Source organism: Phocoena sinus, chromosome 9 (genome assembly GCF_008692025.1).
Source record: "Phocoena sinus isolate mPhoSin1 chromosome 9, mPhoSin1.pri, whole genome shotgun sequence".
NCBI lineage: Eukaryota > Metazoa > Chordata > Mammalia > Artiodactyla > Phocoenidae > Phocoena > Phocoena sinus.
In genome coordinates this window covers 70,081,567-70,104,393 of record NC_045771.1, presented here as the reverse complement: position 1 = coordinate 70,104,393, position 22,827 = coordinate 70,081,567, and the positions used below count along the sequence as shown (strand labels likewise).

General features: G+C 39.7%; 1 protein-coding gene across 1 annotated transcript in view; it reads right to left on the bottom strand.

The window, feature by feature from the left end:
* The window catches only part of TSPAN13 (tetraspanin 13), a 34,052-nt gene that overhangs the window by 4,748 nt on the left and 6,477 nt on the right, over positions 1 to 22,827 (bottom strand). Inside the window, exons 2-5 of the mRNA XM_032642173.1 lie at positions 6,906 to 7,073; positions 5,853 to 5,933; positions 4,875 to 4,988; positions 3,455 to 3,568 (exon numbers count right to left, since the gene is read on the bottom strand). Of these exons, the coding sequence (XP_032498064.1) occupies positions 3,455 to 3,568; positions 4,875 to 4,988; positions 5,853 to 5,933; positions 6,906 to 7,073 (477 nt within the window). The remainder of the gene's footprint in view (positions 1 to 3,454; positions 3,569 to 4,874; positions 4,989 to 5,852; positions 5,934 to 6,905; positions 7,074 to 22,827) is intronic.

Here is a 22,827-nt window from a genome sequence, read left to right as displayed (position 1 = left end):
AGAAACCATGCGGCGAAATTCTGATCATTACCGACTCTGGCTAATGGAGTGTATGGAGGTTGCTCATTCTGGTTTTTTCCCACCTATATTTTTAAATTTTTATGACAAATTTTTTTTACTTTTAAATCCATGTTTTATTTTAAAAGAAAGAAAGGAAAAATGCACAGGATTGTTTTCAAACGGCATATGAATTTTCTTGAATCAATGCCATGACCAACCCAGAAGTAAGATGGCTCCTTCCTGAGAAAAAGTGAAGTGAAAATATGCTTAGAGTAGGAAGGGATGTCAGTGAAAACTTCTTTTGAAAAGTGAATACTAATGAGAATTCCTGGGAGGAATTGCAGGGGGCCCAGGTTCAATCCCTGGTCGGGGAACTAAGATCCCGCAAATGTGGTGAGGCCAAAAAAAAAAAAAAAAAAGTGAATACTAAGCTTGGTCTTTATCTCCAGTTTGATAATAACAGCCATGTACGGATTTTTCATTCTCAAAGGGAGAAAAAGAAACTGAATTAGAATATACAATATACACAAACATCTATGTATATATAATATGCTATCTTAATCATACATTTTATACATATATATGTAATATATACATTATATACACAAATTCAATACATGTCACACACGCACAATCAAAATGAGAAGATCTAATGTGTAACGTGGTGACTACAGTTGATAACACTGTATTGTACCAGTGTATTGTACAATACAATATTGTACAAAATACTGTATTGTACTGTACAATCTACTCTCTTGCTAAGAGAGTAGAACTTAAATGTTTTCACCAAAAAAAAAAAAAGGTAAATATGTGAGGTGATGGATGATAGGGGGAAACCCTTTCACAATGTATATGTATATCAAATCATCATGATATACACTTTAAATATCTTACAATTTTATTTGTCAATTATACCTTGATAAAACAAAAAATACATTTTTTTGTATTTTTATATTTAATTATACAGAGAGAAATAAATTTCTAGGCCCAAGATGAAGCTGCTCTTATCCAGGGTGCCACATCAGCCAACTGAAACTTGGGTAACCTTTGTGTCCCTGTAAATGCTCCTCTTGACCGGAAGTGCAATATATTCAGTCAGCCAATCCGCAAAGGCCAAGCCAACTCTGGGCCTTCTCACCCCAAACAAGACTGACTATGTGGCCCCAGCCAATCAGATATTTTCTATTATTCCCTTCTTTATTCTTTATCCTATAAAAGCTCCTTGCCTTCGGCCTTATTTTGCAGTTCTCTGAAAGGAGACTGTCCATGTTTGTATCACCTAAACTGATTTCTTTAATCATTTTTAACATATATAATCAAAATGAGAAAGGGCCTTCTAAACATAAAAATCAACTGGATAAAGCATATAGGCAAAAAGCAATAAACTGAACCATATAAAAAGTAAAACCTATAAATTTTATTTAAAAATCAAGAAAAAGTTAAGTAAATGCAAAAGAAATTGAAAGCAGGACAAAGAAACCAAGTAGAGTGAGTGATGAGAGGAGGAGGGAGCCAGGAAGGGAACGGAGGAAATAAAAGGTGAGTGGGCAGCTTTCTGGGGCGCCTGGGTTTCTAAAAGCACCCGGTGAGCCCCAGCTTTGAGGTCTCTTTTCTAAACACCTTCTAGGCCCTGAGGCCCACTCTCCTATTCTTTTACAAAATTCCCCTTTTTTGCATAGACTGAGTTACAGGCGATCCAAAGGTCCTTGATCAGGACAGACAGTAGGTGGGCAATTCACAAAAGAAGTAATACCAGTGGTCCAAAAACACATGAATATTTTCAAATTCACTAGTCACATTTCCAAAAGAGCAAACAGAACTGTAACACTATTTTTACCTATCAAATTGGCAAATATTTTGTAAGATAAAAATATCGAAAATTAGTGCCTGAACCAAAAGTTGGTAGAATCTCCCCCAAAAGGCAATTTGGCAATATTTATCAAACTCTTTTAAAATGCCCATATACTGAACGTGTCATATTTTACTTCTGGAGGTATACTCTAAAGAAAAACTAGGGAATATAGATTAAATATATATATATATACAAGGAAGTTGACCATGAAATTACTTATTATAGGGACATACTGATGGGAAAATCAAATGTGCAAGAAATTAAATGACACAGTAAACTTCAAATATACAAAACACTTAAGATTTTTCTGATTTCCTTTTAAAGATAAATGCTCATTCTTACAATAGCCTACCATATACTTCCACAGTTATATGCACAATCTTACTTAATAGCATTATCCTACACATGCTGTTCTTTGTTTAAAACAGGTGTGACATGGGCAATTAACACAGCCATCACAGGGGTCCCATCATCTCTTTTTAAGGGGGTATAATATGGGGACTTGTACATCAATAATTTACTCATGTCTACAAAATGACAGCTAACACACACAGCACTTGCCATTATGTCAGGCATTTTTCTAAATATTACAAGTTTTTACATATACTAACTCCTTTAAGCATCAAAACAACCCTATGAAATAGAGGCTTTCCATTATTATGCCTGTTTGCAAAGCCGAAACAGCAGCACAGAAAGCTTAAGGAACTTGCCCAAAGTCACACAGTTAATAAAGCAGGAGAACTAGGTTTCCAACCCAGACAGTGCATTTTTTAACTATTTGCTCTTGTCTAATAAACTCTAATTTCACCAGCTCATTATTGACAAACATGAGCTGGCCCAAAGGTTTGCTGTTATAAACAATAAACATTCTTGTGTATTCATTTTACATAGTTATACAATTATCTCCATGAAATAAAGCACTGCAAGTAGAATTGATGAGTTAAAGAAAAAAGTTTTAATTTAAATACATATTGCCAATTCAGATGCATCAAAAATGTCCAGAGTTATTGAGTGTTTAATAAAGACAACGAGGAATTAGCATTCCTCAAAAATTATCAAAATAATATGTGTGTGGTTTTGCTTAGACATTTATATAAATGTATTAATATAGTAAATATATTAATATAACAAATATATGTTATATAGGTAAGAAATTAATAACAACGATTACCTACAGGTTTTAGAAGGCTAGGAACAAAGGGGAGTGCGGATAGGGTTGGAAGGCAACTTTTCAAAGCATACCTGTATATAAATGTGTGTTTATTACACATTAATATATATATTAAACAATGTGAATGTCCTACCTATTCCAAAATTATAATTTATCATACAACTCTAGAAATAGAAGAGACCCAAGAGATAACCCAGTCTAATATCTTCATTTAATTTTACATAATTTAATGATCAAGCACTTCACCCTGTATAAACTTAGTGCTAAATCTGTGACGTCTGATTTCAAGCCACAGCTCCTCCTATTACAGTACTAGCTCCCAGTGAAAACATCCATTGATACATTCCAAAAGTTAAGTGCCATGCCCTCTTGCCCTGTAAAACAGGAATCTCATGACAAAGAACGGAAGATATTGAGTTATTTGTACATACCTCTGTAAAACTGAAGAAGAGGCCAATGCCGCCAACAAATCTCAAAACTTCTCCTGCATATTTTCCTATTATTGGAGCACAGGGTGAGCACTGGTGGCTGCTTTTCACACAGCTCTGTATTAATTTTCAAAAAAGAACTTTTATTTCAAAGTACATTTATAACGAGCAGATTAAAAAACAAAACACCCACATAAAAATTACTGTCTCGAATATCATATACAACTTGGAGCCACGGTTCTTTAGTAGTGTCCAAAATCATAAGAAGGCTCCTAAGATTCCCACCCCCAGGGTACATGCCCTGAATAACCACCCCTTGAGAGCAGACGGGATTTGTGAATAATGATGCACTGTCACTCCCATGTTTATGTTGCATTACATAAGACACTGTCTTAATAAAGTGAAGAGATTCTCACACTGACTTTGATGCCATGTTGTGAGACGGCTGTATAGTTAAGACCTGACCAGCATCTAGGAACTTAGAGACACCAGAAAGCAAATGGGACTTCAATCCTACAACTACCAGAAGCTGAATTCAACCAACAATAGCTTGGTACAAGACCCCAAACCTGAGATGAGATTGTAGCCCTGGCCAACACCTTGACTTCATTCTGGTGAGATCCTGATGAGCAGAGGACCTAGCTACACTATACGCAGGCTCCTGACTTAGGGAAACTAAGACAATAAACGGGTGTTGTTTTAGCCACTAAAATTGTGATAATGTATTATATAGCAATAAAAAACTAATAACCCACAAAAGAGGACACAACAAGGGGATGTCCAGCTCAGGGCTCAGCAAGGGGGTAATAGGATTTTCCCCAAAATATAAACACATGTAAACTTCCCAAGAGAGCCAAGCTCCAAGTCCATCCCCATACGGGATTGGGTTGGACTTGGGTCAGTGGTCTGGCCTGGGGCAACAGGATGGCTCTAATTGATCTATTGCTAGCTCAGCTCCCAGAGAGAAAGGGCATGAAGTTGTGATGGGGAAAAAGGGAGAGAGGAAAGAGGGTGGTTACTTGTGTCCTCCACCCTGGGGATGTTTAGCTGGTTGAGAAGCCCAATTTAATACAGACCACTCCCCTCCTACCACCCTGATAGGCTTCCAAACCAAGATATTTACTTGCTGATCTGCTGTTATTTCTCTTTCACAACTTGTTCTAGGAGGATTTGACTGGGAAGGAATTAGGGGCAAAGAACCAAAAGCATCCGTGCCTGGCTGGGCCCTGGAATATTCAGTATCCTCAGGATGGATATTTGAGAACAGATAATTGATACAATAGTGTACACTGAATGTAATGCTGGTATATAAAAAACACTTTAAAAGTACAATTCAGCATCAGAAAGTCCACTTCTTCCATGTTAACCATTATGCATCTGTAGGCAATACATCTCCAAAAAACATTTTATACTTTGTACTTACAGCCAGACAGGTGTCATTTGGGTTAAAACTTCGGAACCCACAGCAGTTTAAATTTCTCTGGATGTCATTTCGAGCACTTGCTGTATTGTTCCAACCAACTTCCAAAAGCTGACCCTAGAAAACGCATTTAAACATACATTAAAATGTGTCATCCCTGGGACTTCCCTGGAGGTCCAGCGGTTAAGACTTCGCCTTCCAAGGCAGGGGGTGCAGGTTCAATCCTTGGTCGGGGAGCTAAGATCCCACATGCCTCGTGGCCAAGAAAACAAAACATAAAACAGAAGCAATATTTTAACAAATTCAATAAAGACTTTAAAAATGGTCCACATCAAAAAAACTCTTAAAAAAAAAAGTGTCATCCCTGCATAAAATGTATAAAGCTGGAGCCTGCAACTCTTAAAACTGAGTGCACCTAATATAATACTCTTTATAAGACCATCAAAACTTTTCAAAGGGTTACACTTCAATCTGCAACAAAAAGAAGGCGTGATTTCTATCCCAAGAATAAAACGTCTTCACGTTCACATGTGATTTAAAAGAAGCACTTAGGTCAAAGGCCTAGTTTTCAGAGTGTAGCAAGACAAATTTTCCATTGCCCCAAAAGAGAGACCCATATTCTTCAAACAAATTAGAGTTTGAAGAGAATAATTGCCAGAATGAAACCACAAACATTCTGGAGCAAATGTTTCATTGCATAAAAGTAGGGAAAGACTGGGTGAATATCCATTAGCAGGAGCACTTTTTACCCAGTGAGGGCAAAATCCTACTTCAAGGATGCAGAAAATAGCAACACGTGGTGTTTTAGGGCTCTAAGCAGCCCCACTAAAGCAATGAGGAACAAAAGACTTCAGCTATGTGGAGTGAAATGGCATCCTGAACAAGAAGAAATTATTTTATATTCCAATCATTCCCCCCCCCTTTCTTCCTACATGTACTATGTGGTATAATAAAGTAGAAAGAAAAAAAATCTTTGCTTACCTGTTGCTCCTGGTTCAGGGCTAAGCAAGCACATGATACGGAAAACTGGACAATAAATACAAGTAAGAGAATAATCATGTACTGAGAATCAAAGTTAAGGATATTTCTGGAAATGCTTAAAATAACATAAAACAGAGTTACTGGCAACTTCACAACTCCCTAGAAGGAAGTCACCCCGAAAACAGAACAAATGGCACTTAGAGAAAGTCCAAGAAGAATACACGTAATTTTTATTTTGATAATACACTGTAGGTATAATTATATAGAAAAATACTAACAACAATAATTATTTAAATGCTGATCTATTATAGAGAAAAGACTTGTGGTTGCCAAGGGGGAGGGGAGTGGAGAGGGATGGATTGGGAGTTTGGGATTAGCAGATGCAAACCGTTATACATAGGATGGATAAACAACACGGTCCTACTGTATAGCACAGGGAACTATATTCAATATCCTGTGATAAACCATAATGGAAAAGAATATGAAAACAATATATATGTATAACTGAGTCACTTTGCTATACAGCAGAAATTAAACACAACATTGTAAATCAACTATACTTCAATAAATTATTAAAAATAAATAAAAGCTGATCTATTATAATTTCACTTAGATTAAAATAAAAATTCTTACATAGATAAAATAGGAAATAAGTAGAGATAAATGTATGTAAGCTTTCTTAATATCAACTCTTAAAATAATCATTGTGAAATTCTCAACCAAATATTAATGACTTGGAAAGGACACAGAAGTCTCTGAATCAGTTCAATGTAACTCTGAATTTTCAACACATAAATAGGATGATACTGAACTTGCAGAATACATTCGTCATGATGTGAAATGGACAGAGAATATGTAAACATACAATAATTTAACCCTAAGAAATGTTCCTAATGTTGGTTGGACAAATACACATGATGCTTGCCAGGAGGCGCTCTCTGGCAATTAACTTCCTAATGGTTATTTTAAATTAGTTGTAGTTATCACAGGAGTAATCAGTAAGATAAGAGCAAACCCAAGTGGGGTATAAATCCCACCTGTAAAACAGGATACAAAAAAAAGCAACACCTGATGGTGTTTCACGGCTCCGATTAGCCCCACTAATGCAATCAGGAACAAGAAGATGCCCACTGCGATGACCACGCCGACCACCCGGAGACTGGAAATCAGCCCGAAGCCGATGCCCCACGCTGCAATTCCAATGAGCAGCAGACTAACCAACTGCAGAAACAACCACAAAGGGCAGTGGGGGGGGGGGGGGGGGGGGCGGGGGGCGGGGAGAAGAAAGAGGGGAAGAGCGTCAATTTATGTATTAATATCAAGAACATTTTTCAGGCACCTACTTAGTATCTTACTAATGATTGCTAACAATACTAGAATACACACATGATCTCACAGATAGTATTGTCTTAACAAGTTATATTAATCCTTGGCCATGTTTTTGTTTTTTGTTTTTGCGGTACGCGGGCCTCTCACTGTTGTGGCCTCTCCCGTCGCGGAGCACAGGCTACGGACGCGCAGGCTCAGCGGCCATGGCTCACGGGCCCAGCTGCTCCGCGGCATGTGGGATCTTCCCGGACCGGGGCACGAACCGGTGTCCCCTGCATCGGCAGGCGGACTCTCAACCACTGCGTCACCAGGGAAGCCCCTTGGCCGTGTTTTTAAAATACAAACAATAATCTATAAAATTATTATGGAGCCTCAGAGGCCATCTGGCTTACTAAACCTAAACGATTTCTACTTAAGCTTTTGAAATAATAGCGTATGTAAAACTTTTAGACACCAACACATCTCAGTCCGACATACTGGTTTCTTCACGTGGAAATCACATATCTTTCCTTCAAAGCCCTGGACTGGGGCTTCCCTGGTGGCGCAGTGGTTGAGAGTCCGCCTGCTGATGCAGGGGACACGAGTTTGTGCCCCGGTCCGGGAAGATCCCCCATGCCGCGGAGCGGCTGGGCCCGTGAGCCATGGCCGCTGAGCCTGCGTGTCCGGAGCCTGTGCTCCGCAACGGGAGAGGCCACAACAGTGAGAGGCCCGTGTACTGCAAAAAAACAACAACAAAAAAAAGCCCCGGACTGTAACCTTCTCTATGCTGCCTTCCTAGTCCCCAGCAAACTAAATTCATCTCTCTATTCTCTGAGCAATCTCTGTTCTTCAAATATGGTTCCACTGTTCCCTTCAACACATTAACATTCTGTTTCCAAGCCTGTCTCTCCTAGGAGTCTCTGAGCAACTTAGAGACCCCATCTTTTCACTTCTCTTTATCCCCAGAACCTGTCACAGAACCTCGTCTTTGGAACAGTCAAATTATCTTACAATATTGTTGATGAAATGAATTGCTTTAGATATCATTGGCTATTCTGTGAAAATTCAAACATAGAGAGAGACTATTAAAACTTTTAGGATGAAAAGAGTATAAGAGATTTTAGCTACTCAGAGTAAAAATGGCATTCTGAGCAAGAAGAAATTATTTTACATCCCAATCATTTAATTTATATTCTTATAAAACAAAATCAAGGGTAAGAGGTAAAACACGTCTCAATCAGTCATTACCTGTACAACTCAAAGTTACAGTTACTTCATTAAAATAACACTTCAATAGCATGCCATATAAAGATTATAATCAACTGATAGAAGATACAACTTAAATAGGTGTGGGGGGGGCCCGGGGTGGAGGGTGGAACAGGAAAGAGACAGTATCTTCAAGTCAATCGAGAGTCAGCCATTTCCTGGAGCAAGCTGACAGCTTAATACCTTGTTGGGAGGAATCAAAGTATGTAAAATAAACTTTCTAGCACCACTTCAAGGCCTAATAAACTTTGTTTTGAGGTACAAAATAAATGATCACTCACTCAAATGGTTCTTTACTCAAATGTGTAATTTTTTATAAGTGTAGTCATTGTTTATCAGACACAATTTTTAAATGCCTTGGTATGTAAAACTTCTTATATGTATAGACATACAAGTAAAATGGCTAAATACGGACAAATACAGCAGCTATTTGTTTTTTTTTTGTTTTTTGGGGTTTTTTTTTTTGCAGTACGCGGGCCTCTCACTGTTGTGGCCTCTCCCGTTGCGGAGCACAGGCTCCGGACGCGCAGGCTCAGCGGCCATGGCTCATGGGCCCAGCCGCTCCGCGGCATGTGGGGTCTTCCCGGACCGGGGCACAACCCCGTGTCCCCTGCATCGGCAGGCGGACTCGCAACCACTGTGCCACCAGGGAAGCCCAGCTATTTGCATTTTTATCCATTTATTATAAAGCAGCAAAACTGGAGAATGAAAGCAACTATCTGTAGCATGATAGGAACAAGTTATGGTGTTATATGGACTTGATGTTCTCCACTGAATTAGTACACAGAGGAAGTTTTTCTTTTTAGAGGGAGAAGAGGAAAAACTTCTCACAAATACTGCTACCCAAAATTAGTCCTCCTCATCTTCTCAAATGCTTCTTCTCAGCAGATCCATTTCCTTCTGTCTCATTTTTATCAACTCACAGTCTTCTCACAACTTCAAACAATCTTGGATTGAGAAAAAGTCCTTGGGCCCATCACAAATGAGCTTATTTCTGACTTTGTTATACTCGAATATAACACATTTCCTTTCACGAGGTGTAAAAGGCAGAAGCCTGAAGGAGGTGTCAAGGAAGGAGAGGAAGATAATGCCGGAGGGGCCTCACCTCAGTGAGGGGAGAGAGTGATGCTTAGCATAGTCAACAACACTGAAGATGGTCCACAGTCTCAACACATCATTGTAACTTGCTGTGTCGGTCAGGGTTCTCCAGAGAAACAGAACCAATAGGATATATATTGAGAGAGAGTGAGAGAGAGAGATTTATTTGAAGGAACTGGCTGATGGAATTGTGGGGTCCACTAAGTCCAGAATGTGTAGGACGGGATGACAGGTTGGAAATTCTGACACAATTTCAGTGATGCAGTCTTGAGACAGAATTCCTTCTCCTTCAGGAAACGTAGTCTTTGTTCTTAATGATTTCATGTTTCATATCGTACATGAGGCCCATAATTACTTAAACTCAACTGAGGGTAAATGTTAATCACAACTAAAAAATACCTTCAAAGCAACATCTAAACTGATGCTTGAAAAAGCATCTTGGCATCACAGCCCAGCCAAGGTGACATATAAAATTAACCAACACTTGGCAGCTTCAAGTCCTGGGTGTGATGACTATTTACTAACTTAATTAAATTCAGGGGCAGGACATTTACCCTATATTTCTTCGAGTCTTAGGGCCAAAAAGATCAGAAGCATGAATAATATGACACATAAAAATCTTCTAACCCACAGTTTTAAAGAATCCTTTGGGAATTGTACCAAATCCTTAACAACATTAATGAAATTCTTACCACAAGTTAAATATTCATCAACAAATGGTTGGTGCCCACTACACATGGAAGCCAGAGACAAGCTACCCCTAAATACTGAAATTTAAATTCTTATAATTTTCATGTGGAACAAAATATGTTCCTTTGATTTTTTTTCAACCATTTAAAAATGTAAAACCACTCTCAGTTGGCAGGCTGTACAATAATAGGCAATGGAATGGATGTGGTCCATGGGCTGCAGCTTGCTGACTTTCATTCTAGAATTCAATGTAGGAGAGAATGAAAAACTACAATGGGACAAATCATTGCTATGTCAGAGATTTTTACAAAGTCGGTCAGAGTAGAGAACAATAATCAAAAATATCCAGATAAACAGAACACATCAAAGACTGCAAAGGAACCATAACAGAACACATAGTAGGCTGAAAAATGACCCCAACTGAATATTACCGTATACAGCAAAAGAATGAATGCTATATCACATGGCAAAAGATGTGACTCAATTAAGGGTCTAAAAGGGACAAACTTATCCTGGATTATCAGGCAGCCTCTAAGTGTCATCAAAAGTATCCTTACGAGAGAGGCAGAGGGAGAGTAGGGACAGAGAGAGGAGACAGCAATATCAAGACAGAGGCAGAGGGTGATGTGACCGCAAGGCAAGGGATGCTGGCAGCCACCAGAACACAGAAGAGGCAAAGTGGCAAGGAGGCAAGGAACAGATTCTCCCCTAGGGCCTTCAGAGGGAGTGCAACAACTTGATGGTTAACTTCTGGCCTCGTGAACTGTTAGAATAGCTTTCTGCTGTTTTGAAGCCACCATGTTTGTGGTAATCTGTCACAGTAGCCCACACAAAACAATTCTCGCATTTGGAGATGAACAAGTCAGGAATGCATGTTACAGAAAGCTGCCTGATATTTTACCATCAACGTTATCCCTACCATATAGCTGGAGTGAATTATTCAGGTATCCCTTGTCAGTACCCTCCCAGCAAACCAAATCCTTTATTTACAACAGCAGCATTTCAACAAAAGGAGAAAACTGCTCTCTGCTCTCTCAGCTACCCAAGTTACAGGCATATTAATAATGAGAATCTTTTCCCCTTTGAAAAATAATGTCTATAACTAAAAGGGGGGTAGGGCACTTTATCACTTCTATAAGAAGTTCTAGGTTCCAGACTAGGCTTTATGCTGTTATTGAAAACATTATCTAGAACATTCACAAGTATCTTTGCTCTGATTTTTTTTTTCTAGGTAGAAGAAAAAGGTTACACCCTTCTATGTACCTCTCACTCGAGAGTATTCCTCACCAAGTTCACTCTGCTGTGTCTCTAATATAGTTTTAGTCATCCCCATCAATGATACTAGGCACCTCTCCTTCAAAAACATTTGAGAGGATGTATCACTTTCTTATTGCCATTTTAACAAATTAGCCCAAGCTTAGTGGCTTAAAACACCACAAACGTATTCTCTTGTAATTCTGGAGGTCAGAAGTCCAACATGGGTCTTACTAAGCTAAAGTAACAGTGTCAGTAAGACTTCATTCCTTCTGGAAGCTCTAGGGGAGAATCCATTTCTTTGCCTTTTCTAGCTTCTAGGAGTCACTTGCACTCCTTGGCCAGTATATCCCCTTTCTCCATCTTCAAAGCCAGCTGTGTTGTATCTTCAAATTTCTCAGACTGCAACCTGCTTCTCTAAGCACATCACTTTCTCTGAGTATAAGCCACTTACATCCCTCTTATACAGACCTTTGTAATTATATATGGCCCCCAGGTAACCCACAATAATCGCCTATCTCAAGATGCTTAATTTAATCACATCGTCAAAGCCCCTTTTGCTATATAAGGTCACATATTCACAGGTTCTAAGGATGAGGATGTGAAACTTACTTTGGTGGGAGAAGAGTATTACTCATCCTACTATAGAACTTGGGCAACTGAGTTACCCATGTAACTTGAGTCCTTCCTGCTACTCATACTTTAAAATATTGAAAAAGACAACATTTTATTTAAATATTTAGCTGAGGGACTTCCCTGGTGGTGCAGTGGTAAAAAATCCACCTGCCAATGCAGGGGACATGGGTTCCAACCCTGGTCCAGGAAAATCCCACATGCCGTGGAACAACTAAGCCCATGCACCACAACTACTGAGGTTGCGCTCTAGAGCCCTTGAGCCACGACTACTGAAGCCCATGCGCCTACAGCCCACGCTCCGCTACAAGAGAAGCCACCGCAATGAGAAGCCCGTGCACCGCAACGAAGAGTAGCCCCTGCTTGCCGCAACTAGAGAAAGCCCGCGTGCAGCAACAAAGACCCAATGCAGCCAAAAATAAATTAATTAATTAACAAAAAAGATAAACAAATAACTTTTGAAATAATATATATTTATTTATATATATATATATATATATGAGTGCAGAGAAACTATGGGAAATTCCCACAGGCCAGAAAGGAAAGGAGAACTGAAAGTCAGACGGCAAGCATACAACTGGCACTGTGTGGCCATGAGAGGGTGCAAAGGAATTCCCAGATCAGAACAGTCCCTAAAGGGGAAGGACTTGGGTTTTAAACCATGCAGAAGTGGGAAGCTGAACTAAGACCCTTGCATGTCTAGACCTCCAGAAAGCTGTATTTCCAGTGTAAAAGGTCACAGAAAGGTCACTATACAAAATCAACAGCATGCTGACGCACCTCCATATCTCTTCATGCACTTCCTTAAAAGCAATTTGTAATAGGTCTCCAAAATATGACGTACATATAAATAAATCTAAAAGAAGTATTACAACACACCCATGGAGAAAATTATGAGATGAATTGAAGAACATGGAAAAGACCTAAATTAAATGAAGAGATTTATCATGTTCATGGTGGGAACACTCGTTATAACAGAGCATCAATTCACCTCCAATTTAGCCTACAAATTTCACGTATTTCTAGTCAAAGTCTCATGGTTTTGGGTAAAAATTTATACAATGATCCGTTAAGTTACATGGAAGAATAAATGTCATCAAAGAGCTAGGAACATTTTTAAGAAGATTAAAGAGAAAGACCTGTGTCTGCTGCACTTTTTCCCAGCCCAGCTACACTGTCACTAGCACCCTGCATAAGAAATGCTCCTAGTGGCAAATCAACCTTTGTCAGTGGTCACATTTAACTGTCCCAAATTCTGTCTTTGTTATTGCTTTCACCATGCTCTTCAAAACCTGAGCCTGACTCTATAGCTTTTGAATGTGTTTTATTTTTTTTATTTAGTAAGATTAAATATATAAATAAAACTAAAAGAACTAAAGAAGTTAAAAATAATCCAAACAAATATCAGAATTTATTATAATGGTTTGGTAATTAAAATCAAGTAACTAAAACCAACAGTGTGGGCTTGATGAGATATGGAATTCTACATCAGTAGGGAAAGAGCAGTCTTTAATTAATAGCTCTTCCACAACTACCTTCCCATTTTGAAAAATAACAGTAGTAATCTCTTTTAAAGCCTAAATATAAAAAGCAAACTTTTAACTTTTGGGGAAAAAAATACAGGAAGATATTTTGCCTTTGTGGTTAAAGAAACAATCTTAAACAAGACCCCCCAAAAGCACATATAATACAAATATGTCATTTACTACATACAAGAAGTATTCAAAATGTTTTACATTTATTAACTAATTCAGTCTTCTCAACAACCCTAAGAGGTAGGTAGTACTATTGCCTCCATTTTCCAGATGGGGGAAGTTGTGCACAGAGATGTTAAGAAATTAGCTCAAGGTTACACAGCAAGGAAGGGATAGAACTGTGATATGAATCCATGTTCTAACCCACCAAACTATACCTCACATTAAAATTTTAAATTCTATATGATAAAAAAAAAAACAGAAAAATGTCAGATATACCTAGGACTAGAAGATATTTCCAGCACAGAAGTATATATTAAAGAACACTTACTTACAAATCAATTTAAAAGGACAAAAAGCACACTGAAAAGTGGTCAATGGTAATGAGAGGCAGTTCACTGAAGAAGAAGGCCAATAAACAAATGAAAGATGTTAGATCTCATTATATATCAGGAAAGCAAAAATTAGAACAATGAGGTACTCACTAGTGAACCTCAGAGTGGATCTCACATTCACTAGATTGGCAAACATTAAGCCTGATGACACGAGGATGCAGAGAACCTAGAACTCACATTCCAGTAGAAGTGTCAACTGTTGCAGGCACTTTACAGAACAATTTGGCAGCACCTCAAAAAGTTACAGATACGTGTCTCTTACTAACCCAGCAATTCTGCTTCTAGGTTAATATCCAAGAAAAATGCCCATGTCCCCAGCCAGACATACATGTATCAGGATTTTACTGCAGCCTTGGTTGTAACAGTAAAAAATGTAAAACAACCTCAAACACCATGACTAGGGAATTCACATATTAAATCTATAAATTCCAAACATAAAAATGAAACAAATTGTATAAATATTGATAAAACAGACCATTTACATAAGTTTTCAAACACAAAAACTACACTTTAGGACTTCCCTGGTGGCGCAGTGGTTGAGAGTCCGCCTGCCGATGCAGGAGACACAGGTTCATGCCCCGGTCCGGGAAATTTCCACATGCCGCGGAGCGGCTGGGCCCGTGAACCATGGCCGCTGAGCCTGCGCTCCGCAACGGGAGAGGCCACAACAGTGAGAGGCCCGCATACCGCAAAAAAAAAAAAAAAAAGAATTCACCTGCCAATGAAGGGGACACAGGTTCGAGCCCTGGTCCGGGAAGATCGCACATGCCATGGAGCAACTAAGCCCACAAGCCACAGCTACTGAGCCCACACGCTGCAACTACTGAAGCCCACGCGCCTAGAGCCCGTGCTCCACAACAAGAGAAGCCACTGCAATGAGAAGCCCGAGCACAGCAAGGAAGAGTAGCCCCTGCTCTCGGCAACCAGAGAAAGCCCATGCGCAGCAACGAAGACCCAACGCAGCCAAAAATAAATTAATTATTTTAAAAAAAAAACACTATAGTTTCTCTGTGGTTGATTACCAGATCAAATTGTCATATATAAACATGCATAGAAATGACGTATGTTGATTTTAGGATAGTGAGTATGATACTTTTGGTGGGGATTGGGAAAGGGAACAGAGAGGGGCTCTTTATAACTTTGAACCTCTTAAGAAGAGACATAGCAAAACACTGGCATTTGTGAAATCAGGCTGTTGGGATCACATGAGTCCACCATATTACTTTCTGTGCATATAAAGCATTTCCAAGTTACGAGTAGCCTGAAAATGTAACAACCCTTTTCTTACTGGAACACCAATACTAAACTCTTCCACTTTGCTTTCCTCTGTAAATCTGTCCAACCTGCCTCATCCAGCCTTTTTTCCCACAATTCCCCAAACATGGCTACTCACATCAAGATATTCTCATTTGTCTCTCAAATATTTCACATTAATTCCCAACTGTGCATCTCCAGGTACTGCCCACATTCTCCCCTACAATTTGCACCCACTTAAGAAAAAGGAAAGCTTTCAAATGAAGGTGGTAGAGACCTGAAGACAGTAGGCAGTAATTCACTGATTCTCCACTTGTTTATAACAGAAAGTGAAGCTCTAGGTCTGTCATACTTGGGTAGACTCACGTATGCATCTTGACACCACCCATCACCTCCTTCTGGTACCCGACTCCTAAATACACATTCTCATTTGTAATGTAGAAGAGAACATGATTTAACTGTCCAATCAAAAACAAATTTTGCATTTATTACCACAACAGAGAAACTGTCCAAACATAAACTTACTTAAGTGACTCAATTTTATGATAAACCCCCAAAATATGTTTGGGTTTTTTTAAACATTTATTTATTTATGGCTGCATTGGGTCTTCATTGCTTCATGCGGGCTTTCTCTAGTTGCGGTGAGTGGGCGCTACTCTTCCTTGCGGTGCGCAGGCTGCTCATTGCAGTGACTTCTCTTGTTGCGGAGCACGGGCTCTAGGCATGCGGGCTTCAGTAGTTTTGGCACAGGGGCTCAGTAGTTGTGGTTCGCGGGCTCTAGACCACAGGCTCAGAAGTCGTGGCGCACTGGCTTAGTTGCTCCGCGGCATGTGGGATCTTCCCGGACCAGGGCTCGATCCCGTGTCCCCTGCATTGGCAGGTGGATTCTTAACCACTGCAACACCAGGGAAGCCCTGTTTGGTTTTTTTAATAAAGCAAAATTGAAAACAAGATAAATGTTTTTGGGTGTGACTGCTGTCTCTAACACACTGTAACAAAAATCCCCAAGTACTCATAATTAACTTTTTAAATTAGAAACAACACCTAAAGTTTTATGATATGCCTCTAATTAGATCTTATTATCAGTGTTTCTTTAACTTTTACTAAGAAGGAGCCTTTTAAAGGTAATAATGAAGCAATTTATTTCTGAATAGTGGTAATTGTATGTTATGGTTGGTTTTTAATTTTGAAGAGAATGGGATTATGTGACGTCTTCCAAATGAGTGATATACAAATTATGGATTCCAATAAGATTCTAACTGTATAATTAAAAAGCCTGCTTGTAACTAGAACCTGGTAGACAAAGAAACTGCATGAATTTTTTGTGTAATAATAACAACAGTTTCCTTATGAGACCAATGGTAATAGAAAGTAAATTTAGACCTATGACAAATAGTTTCCTTCCTTTGGGAGACAGAAGGCTGATAAAAACAAATTATGGATCTGTTAACTTGTTGATAGCAATGTTATTTATGAACAGGAAGCACCAACCTTTCCTGTTCTCTCTTTAAAACAAAGAAAAGTGAACCATACAAAAAAGAGCTTTTGAAAGAGACAGTACAAAAGCTAAAATTTATGAAAAGCCACACCAAGGCAAGATTATAAAAGTGTCTACAACTGGTATTGCTTCCCCAAGCAAATCCTTAAAAAAGGAGGTGGTGGCAAAACCATTAGTGCGCACATGGATAGATTCTTTTTTTTAAAAAATTTATTTATTTTTATTTTTGGCTGCATCGGGTCTTAGTTGCGCGGGATCTTTCATTGTGGCACCCTGGCTTCTCTCTACTTGAGGCTCGTGGGCTCAGTAGTTGTAGTGCGTGGGCTTAGTTGCCCCGTGCCATGAGGGATCTTAGTTCCCCGACCAGGGATCGAACCCGCATCCCCTGCATTGGAAGGCGAATTCTTAACCACTGGACTGCCAGGGAAATCCCATAGATTCTGATGAAGGAGGGCACTAGCGGCACAAAGCTATCTGGCCAGTGACCCTAACCGAGTCCCCTCATTTTATAGGTGATAAATCGGAGTAGCAAAATGACATACCCAATGACACAGGCAGAACTGTGGCAACCTTTCTGTTTGGTGCATTTTTTTCTTCCTGTAGGACCATATCATAGTGCCTAGCAACATAGTTAAGTAATTTTTAACATCGAGATATAATAGTAAAGACAATATTACAATGCATAAGAAACTGTAGTTCTTGCTTTGTAGCCCGATTGATATAGGTTTGATTAGCGTCTCCTTGACTTACTCCCTATGAGATCTGGTTGCACAGTCATGTATAAACGAACAATAAGGTCCTCACTCATGCAACTTTGCTATTAGTTAACTACCAAATCCTTGCTTATTCATTTTGTACTTATTTTTCTTTTACCCGACCTAGAAAATTTGTCACATATGCCAACATTCATACACAAGCACACAGTGCATTGCCTGGAGTAGGGGAGCAAGAAATCCTAGTCGGGATGCACAGTCTTTATCTCTGAGATCACTCTAGCAAATAAAATTATTCAAAACTAATAAACATGTATTTACGCACTTTTTGGATCAACTACACACAATGCCACTCCAGAAGAAAGAAAAGAAGTGTTGTGCATAATGTTCTTTACAATCTAGCTTAAGTAGGTGTTGAACAATTAAACCACTACAGTAGGCCTTTCAAATGATGGAGTTGCTAGAACATTCTAGAATTAGGAATAGAAGATTCAAATTCCTACTCAGAGGACAAATGATCTCTGTAGGGGACATACGGTGTTTTTACAACCCAGCACATACATTTCTTATAAAACCCATAATCACAGCGTCTCACTGGCCCCCTCTAACCACTGCCAGCAGCAATCATGGTTGCTCATCCTCCTACACACAGTGACTGGTTCATGGGTTGGGTCCATAAACCAACAGCGTTAATTAGTATGTCCCATATGATCATACAGGAATATTGAAAGAGAAAAAAAGGGTTCCTCTGGTATAGCAAGCCATAAGGACAATTAAAATTGATTCTGTCAGTGGCCATCTTGCACATGGAAAGTTCTGGCCTCAAAAAGAATCTATGCAGAGGCAAGCTGGGCTGAGAAGTGGATAGAAGGAACAAGAGAGTTCTGACCTTTTCTGAGCCCCTTGATCCAGCCATACTTGATGATCCAACTATTGAATCTCCCAATTATATCCTTCTAAGAGTTTGTGCTATCTTGCCAACACATTCTTTTACGTTCATTTATAACTTATAAAGAATTCTGGTCAACGCAAGCTTCATCTTGCAAGTGTTTATCGTAACATTTTTAATATTTGCAAACTTGCAGTGACCCTGTCTACCTTCCCCACTGGGACCACCTTCCCCGCCTAGACTAACTCTAAATACTTCACTTTGTCAATGGGCTTTTACAAAACAGGAGCACTCCCTTTTAGCCTAAAAGACCTTCCTGAAACTTTTTACTCTAAGGACCAAACGAGAAGGGACTCAATGAGCCAGAGAAATGTCCTAGGCCATCTCCCTCCTGCAAACACCCGCCCCAGGCTTACCAAATTGAACTCCAGCCTCAATTTTACTGCTGAGCAGGTCGGTGGTTGCCTGCAAATTGGGAGCAAAGGTTATGTGCCAGGAGAGAGGGATTATAAAGGAGGATAAGGAAACTTTGGGGGTTGATATGTTCAAGGTCGTGAAAGCAATGATGGCTTCACAGGTGTATATATGTGTCACAACTTTATCAAATTTATACTTTAAATATGTGCAGCTTATTGTATGTCATTAATACTTCAATAGAACTAACACACACACACACACACACACACACACACACACACACAGAGAGAGAGAGAGAGAGAGCTTTATGAGGAAAAGCATTTTACAGCGTTATCCTTCTTCCAGCAGGGAACAAATCCTAATGCCTAGGGTTGCAGATGTAATTGGGTGACAAAGAAGAAAGTCACATACCAAGGATGGTAGGGCAGGATAATTGGGACCTTGATAACATGCTTGCATTGTGCACCTTCTCTAGATTACCTACTTCTAGACATCTTGCTACATGAAAATAATAGAGCTTACTATTTGAAGCAGCAGTAGCTGGGTTTCTCTTACCAGCAGCTGGACTCTATTCCTAATATGGTAGTCTTTGATGGTCTTTAACTTAAAGCCAATAGATCAGGTGATTCCCATGCCGGCTATCTTTTGTTTCTAATCTCAGAATAAAGTCCAAATACCAGGCTGACAAATCCAAGAATGCGAAGGGCCTGGCTTACCTCTCAAGGTAACTCATTAGCCACTATTCCCCACCTCCAGTCATACTTTGAATTCTTCTAATGAGCCCTCTACACTTTGAGAGCCATACAGTCAAAGCACATGTTGACCTGATATTCCTAGCATGTGGCTAAGTGCCTGGTACAGAAGAGGTACTCAAAATACACTGTAGACATAAAGAGCTCATGATCTTGTTCATTATGCTTTAGGGATAGGAAAATGCTTATTCCCTAACGTAATCAATATTTGGGGTGAAGAAATCCAGCCTCGTGTGTTCCAGATTATTCTTTCTCTATATAACCTATAAAAGAGAGTTTCATTCTTTCACCAAATATCCACCACATTGCAGAAACAACATGCAAAGAGAGACCTGAATCATTTCTAGAGCAGCTACACTTTTTGAGCATCCAAATTCTACCAGGGTAAGTGAATTGCTTTGAGGACGAAAGAGGAATGTAGAACTTTGAAAAAACTGGATGCGATTCTGCAGTTAAATCATTCACAAATGTTTTGTCAGCACTAAAGCAAGAGAGAAGACGTGATGATAGTGGAGCGTAAGAAACTTAAAACAGTAATAAGATTTACAAAGACTATACCACCAAAATGTAACGCAGCATCCACCGATACATTAAAAACTAAGGCCCCAGACCTCTCCATGCTTCAACAGTCATAAGAGTAATTACACGTGACACTGAACTCTCCCTCTGAACTTCTGCCTAATGTGAACAATTGAAGAACAATTCAGTGATTATGAAGCATGTGTTTCTCTGATACCAAACATCTGGATGGAAATTTGAAAATTCTGTAAATAATCTGGATACTGCTAAATATCCAGACATTTAGTGTTGAAGCCAAGACTGCAGTTCTTCGTCTCATTTTCATTCCTCAAGTGATACAAGGAAGGCTCATGTGCTGTTGTCACATATTTTTCTTCTCTATGTTCTCCTTGGTGCCAAGCAGATTGCTTTATACTTACAAGGCACAGAATACATAATATATAATATCTGCTGTGAAGAAATTATATAAAGAGAATCAAAAGTAAGGCATCCTGACTTGCCATTTTCCAAGGATAACTGGTTTGAGGTAGCACTCACAGTTGCCAACGAAGTTTCAACCCCACCCTACGTCTTCCTTCTTCGGAGCAGTTTTGGGAGAGAAGACGTGGAATTATGGGCAAAACAGCCCTGCACTGCCTCCTTCTTTCAATCAACTAAATGTCAACCATATGGCAAGGCTGTGCTGGGCATTCAGGAAAGCCGGAGTGATTGGGACACGGTCCTTACTGTTGAGGGACATATAGTCTATCATATGACAAAATAAAAGGGTAATTGCTTTTTTCAGTGACTTCTTCATTGACCAACTTAAGAATCATAACTTAGTCCTCATCTTACTTACCAGCATTTGACACAGATGTTCAACTCTGCCTCCTTAAAATGACGTGCATTTGGCTTCTAAGACACCCACCTCTACCAGGTTTTCCTCCTACCTGACAGGCCATTGCTTCTCAGGCTCCTTGGCTGGTTCCTCCTTGTCTCCGAAAACTGTTATTATAAGACTGTCCTGGGCTTCCCTGGTGGCGCAGTGGTAGAGTGTCCGCCTGCCGATGCAGGGGACACGGGTTCGTGCCCCGGTCCGGGAGGATCCCACATGCTGCAGAGCGGCTGGGCCCGTGAGCCATGGCTGCTGAGCCTGCGCATCCGGAGCCTGTGCTCCGCAACGGGAGAGGCCACAACAGTGAGAGGCCAACGTATCACAAAAAAAAAAAAAAGAAAAGGAGTGTCCTTGGTTCAGTTCACAGATCACTGCCCTTCTCTACCTATCCTCACTAACTGGTTGATTTCATCTAGTAGCAATTCTAAATACCACTCTCTACAATGATGGCTCCCTGAATTTCAACCTCCAGCTATTCCTCTCCCCTGAACTCCACTGTTATTAGACTACCTGCCATCTGACATCTCCACTTGGGTATCTGATTGGCATCACATCTAATACTGAACCTCTTATGTTCCTTCCAAAGCCTGTTCCACCCAGTCTCCCCATTCCCATTAATAGCAGATTCAGCAAGCCAGTTGTTTAGGCCATAAACCACAAGTAATCTGTGACTGGTCTCTCTCACACCCCATTCTCATCTATCAGGAAATTATGTTGGCACCACCTTCAAAATACACCCAAAATCTGACCATTTCTCTTACTTCCATTGCTATCATATTGGTCCAAACCTCCATCATCTTTGCTTAAATTACTGCAGTAGCCTTACAGGTGATCTCACTGTTTCTACTTTTGCCATCTATAATCTATTTTCAATTCAGGAGCCAGACAAACGTTTAAATGAAAATCAGGCCCAAAGCCACCAATGGCTCCCCATTTCCCTTGGTGTAAAAGTTCAGTTCCTTCAATCTGGGTCCCAGAAAGTCTCTGGCTCATTTCCAACCACTCCACCCACAGCTTGCTCACTCGGTCCCAGCCACAGGCGTCCTCTCTGTCCCTTGCATAAATCAGAAATACTCCTTCAGGATCTTCTCAAAGGCCGTTCCCTCCACTGACTTTTTCCAGATGTCTGTCCTTCATCTCTTTCAAGTTTTTGTTCCACTGCTATCTTACCGAGAAGGCTAACCCTGACCACCACACATAAAAATATGCCCTTATCCTCCCCTACCCCCCAACACTGCCCCACTGTGCTTCAGCCTTCTTACTCCATTTTTCTCCATAGCATTTTACCTTCTACCATGACGTATAACTTATTTGCTTATTTGCTTATCATCTACCTTCCTCCCCAAACGTAAGATCCATGAACGCAGGACCTTTTGGTTTGTTTCGCTTACTGCTGCTGTTGCTTAATTAATATTATTGGAATGAATAAAAGAAAAATTATTTGGGTTCGTCTTAACATTTATGTTCGACTAATAATAATAAATTAGACTAATAATATAAAGAACCCTATCCAACAATGATTCTAGTACAATTTTACGGAAAGCTGATTTGTTCACGGGAAAGGTTACAGGAAAACCTCAGATGCATAGGAGAGCTTGGCCAACAATGGGAGAGAAAAGAGAAAAGAGTATTTCAAGAAACATATTAGACTCTACAGTAGACAGATAAAAGCAATTCCTATTTATTATTTTTAACCCAACGCTAATTTTCATGTCTTAAAA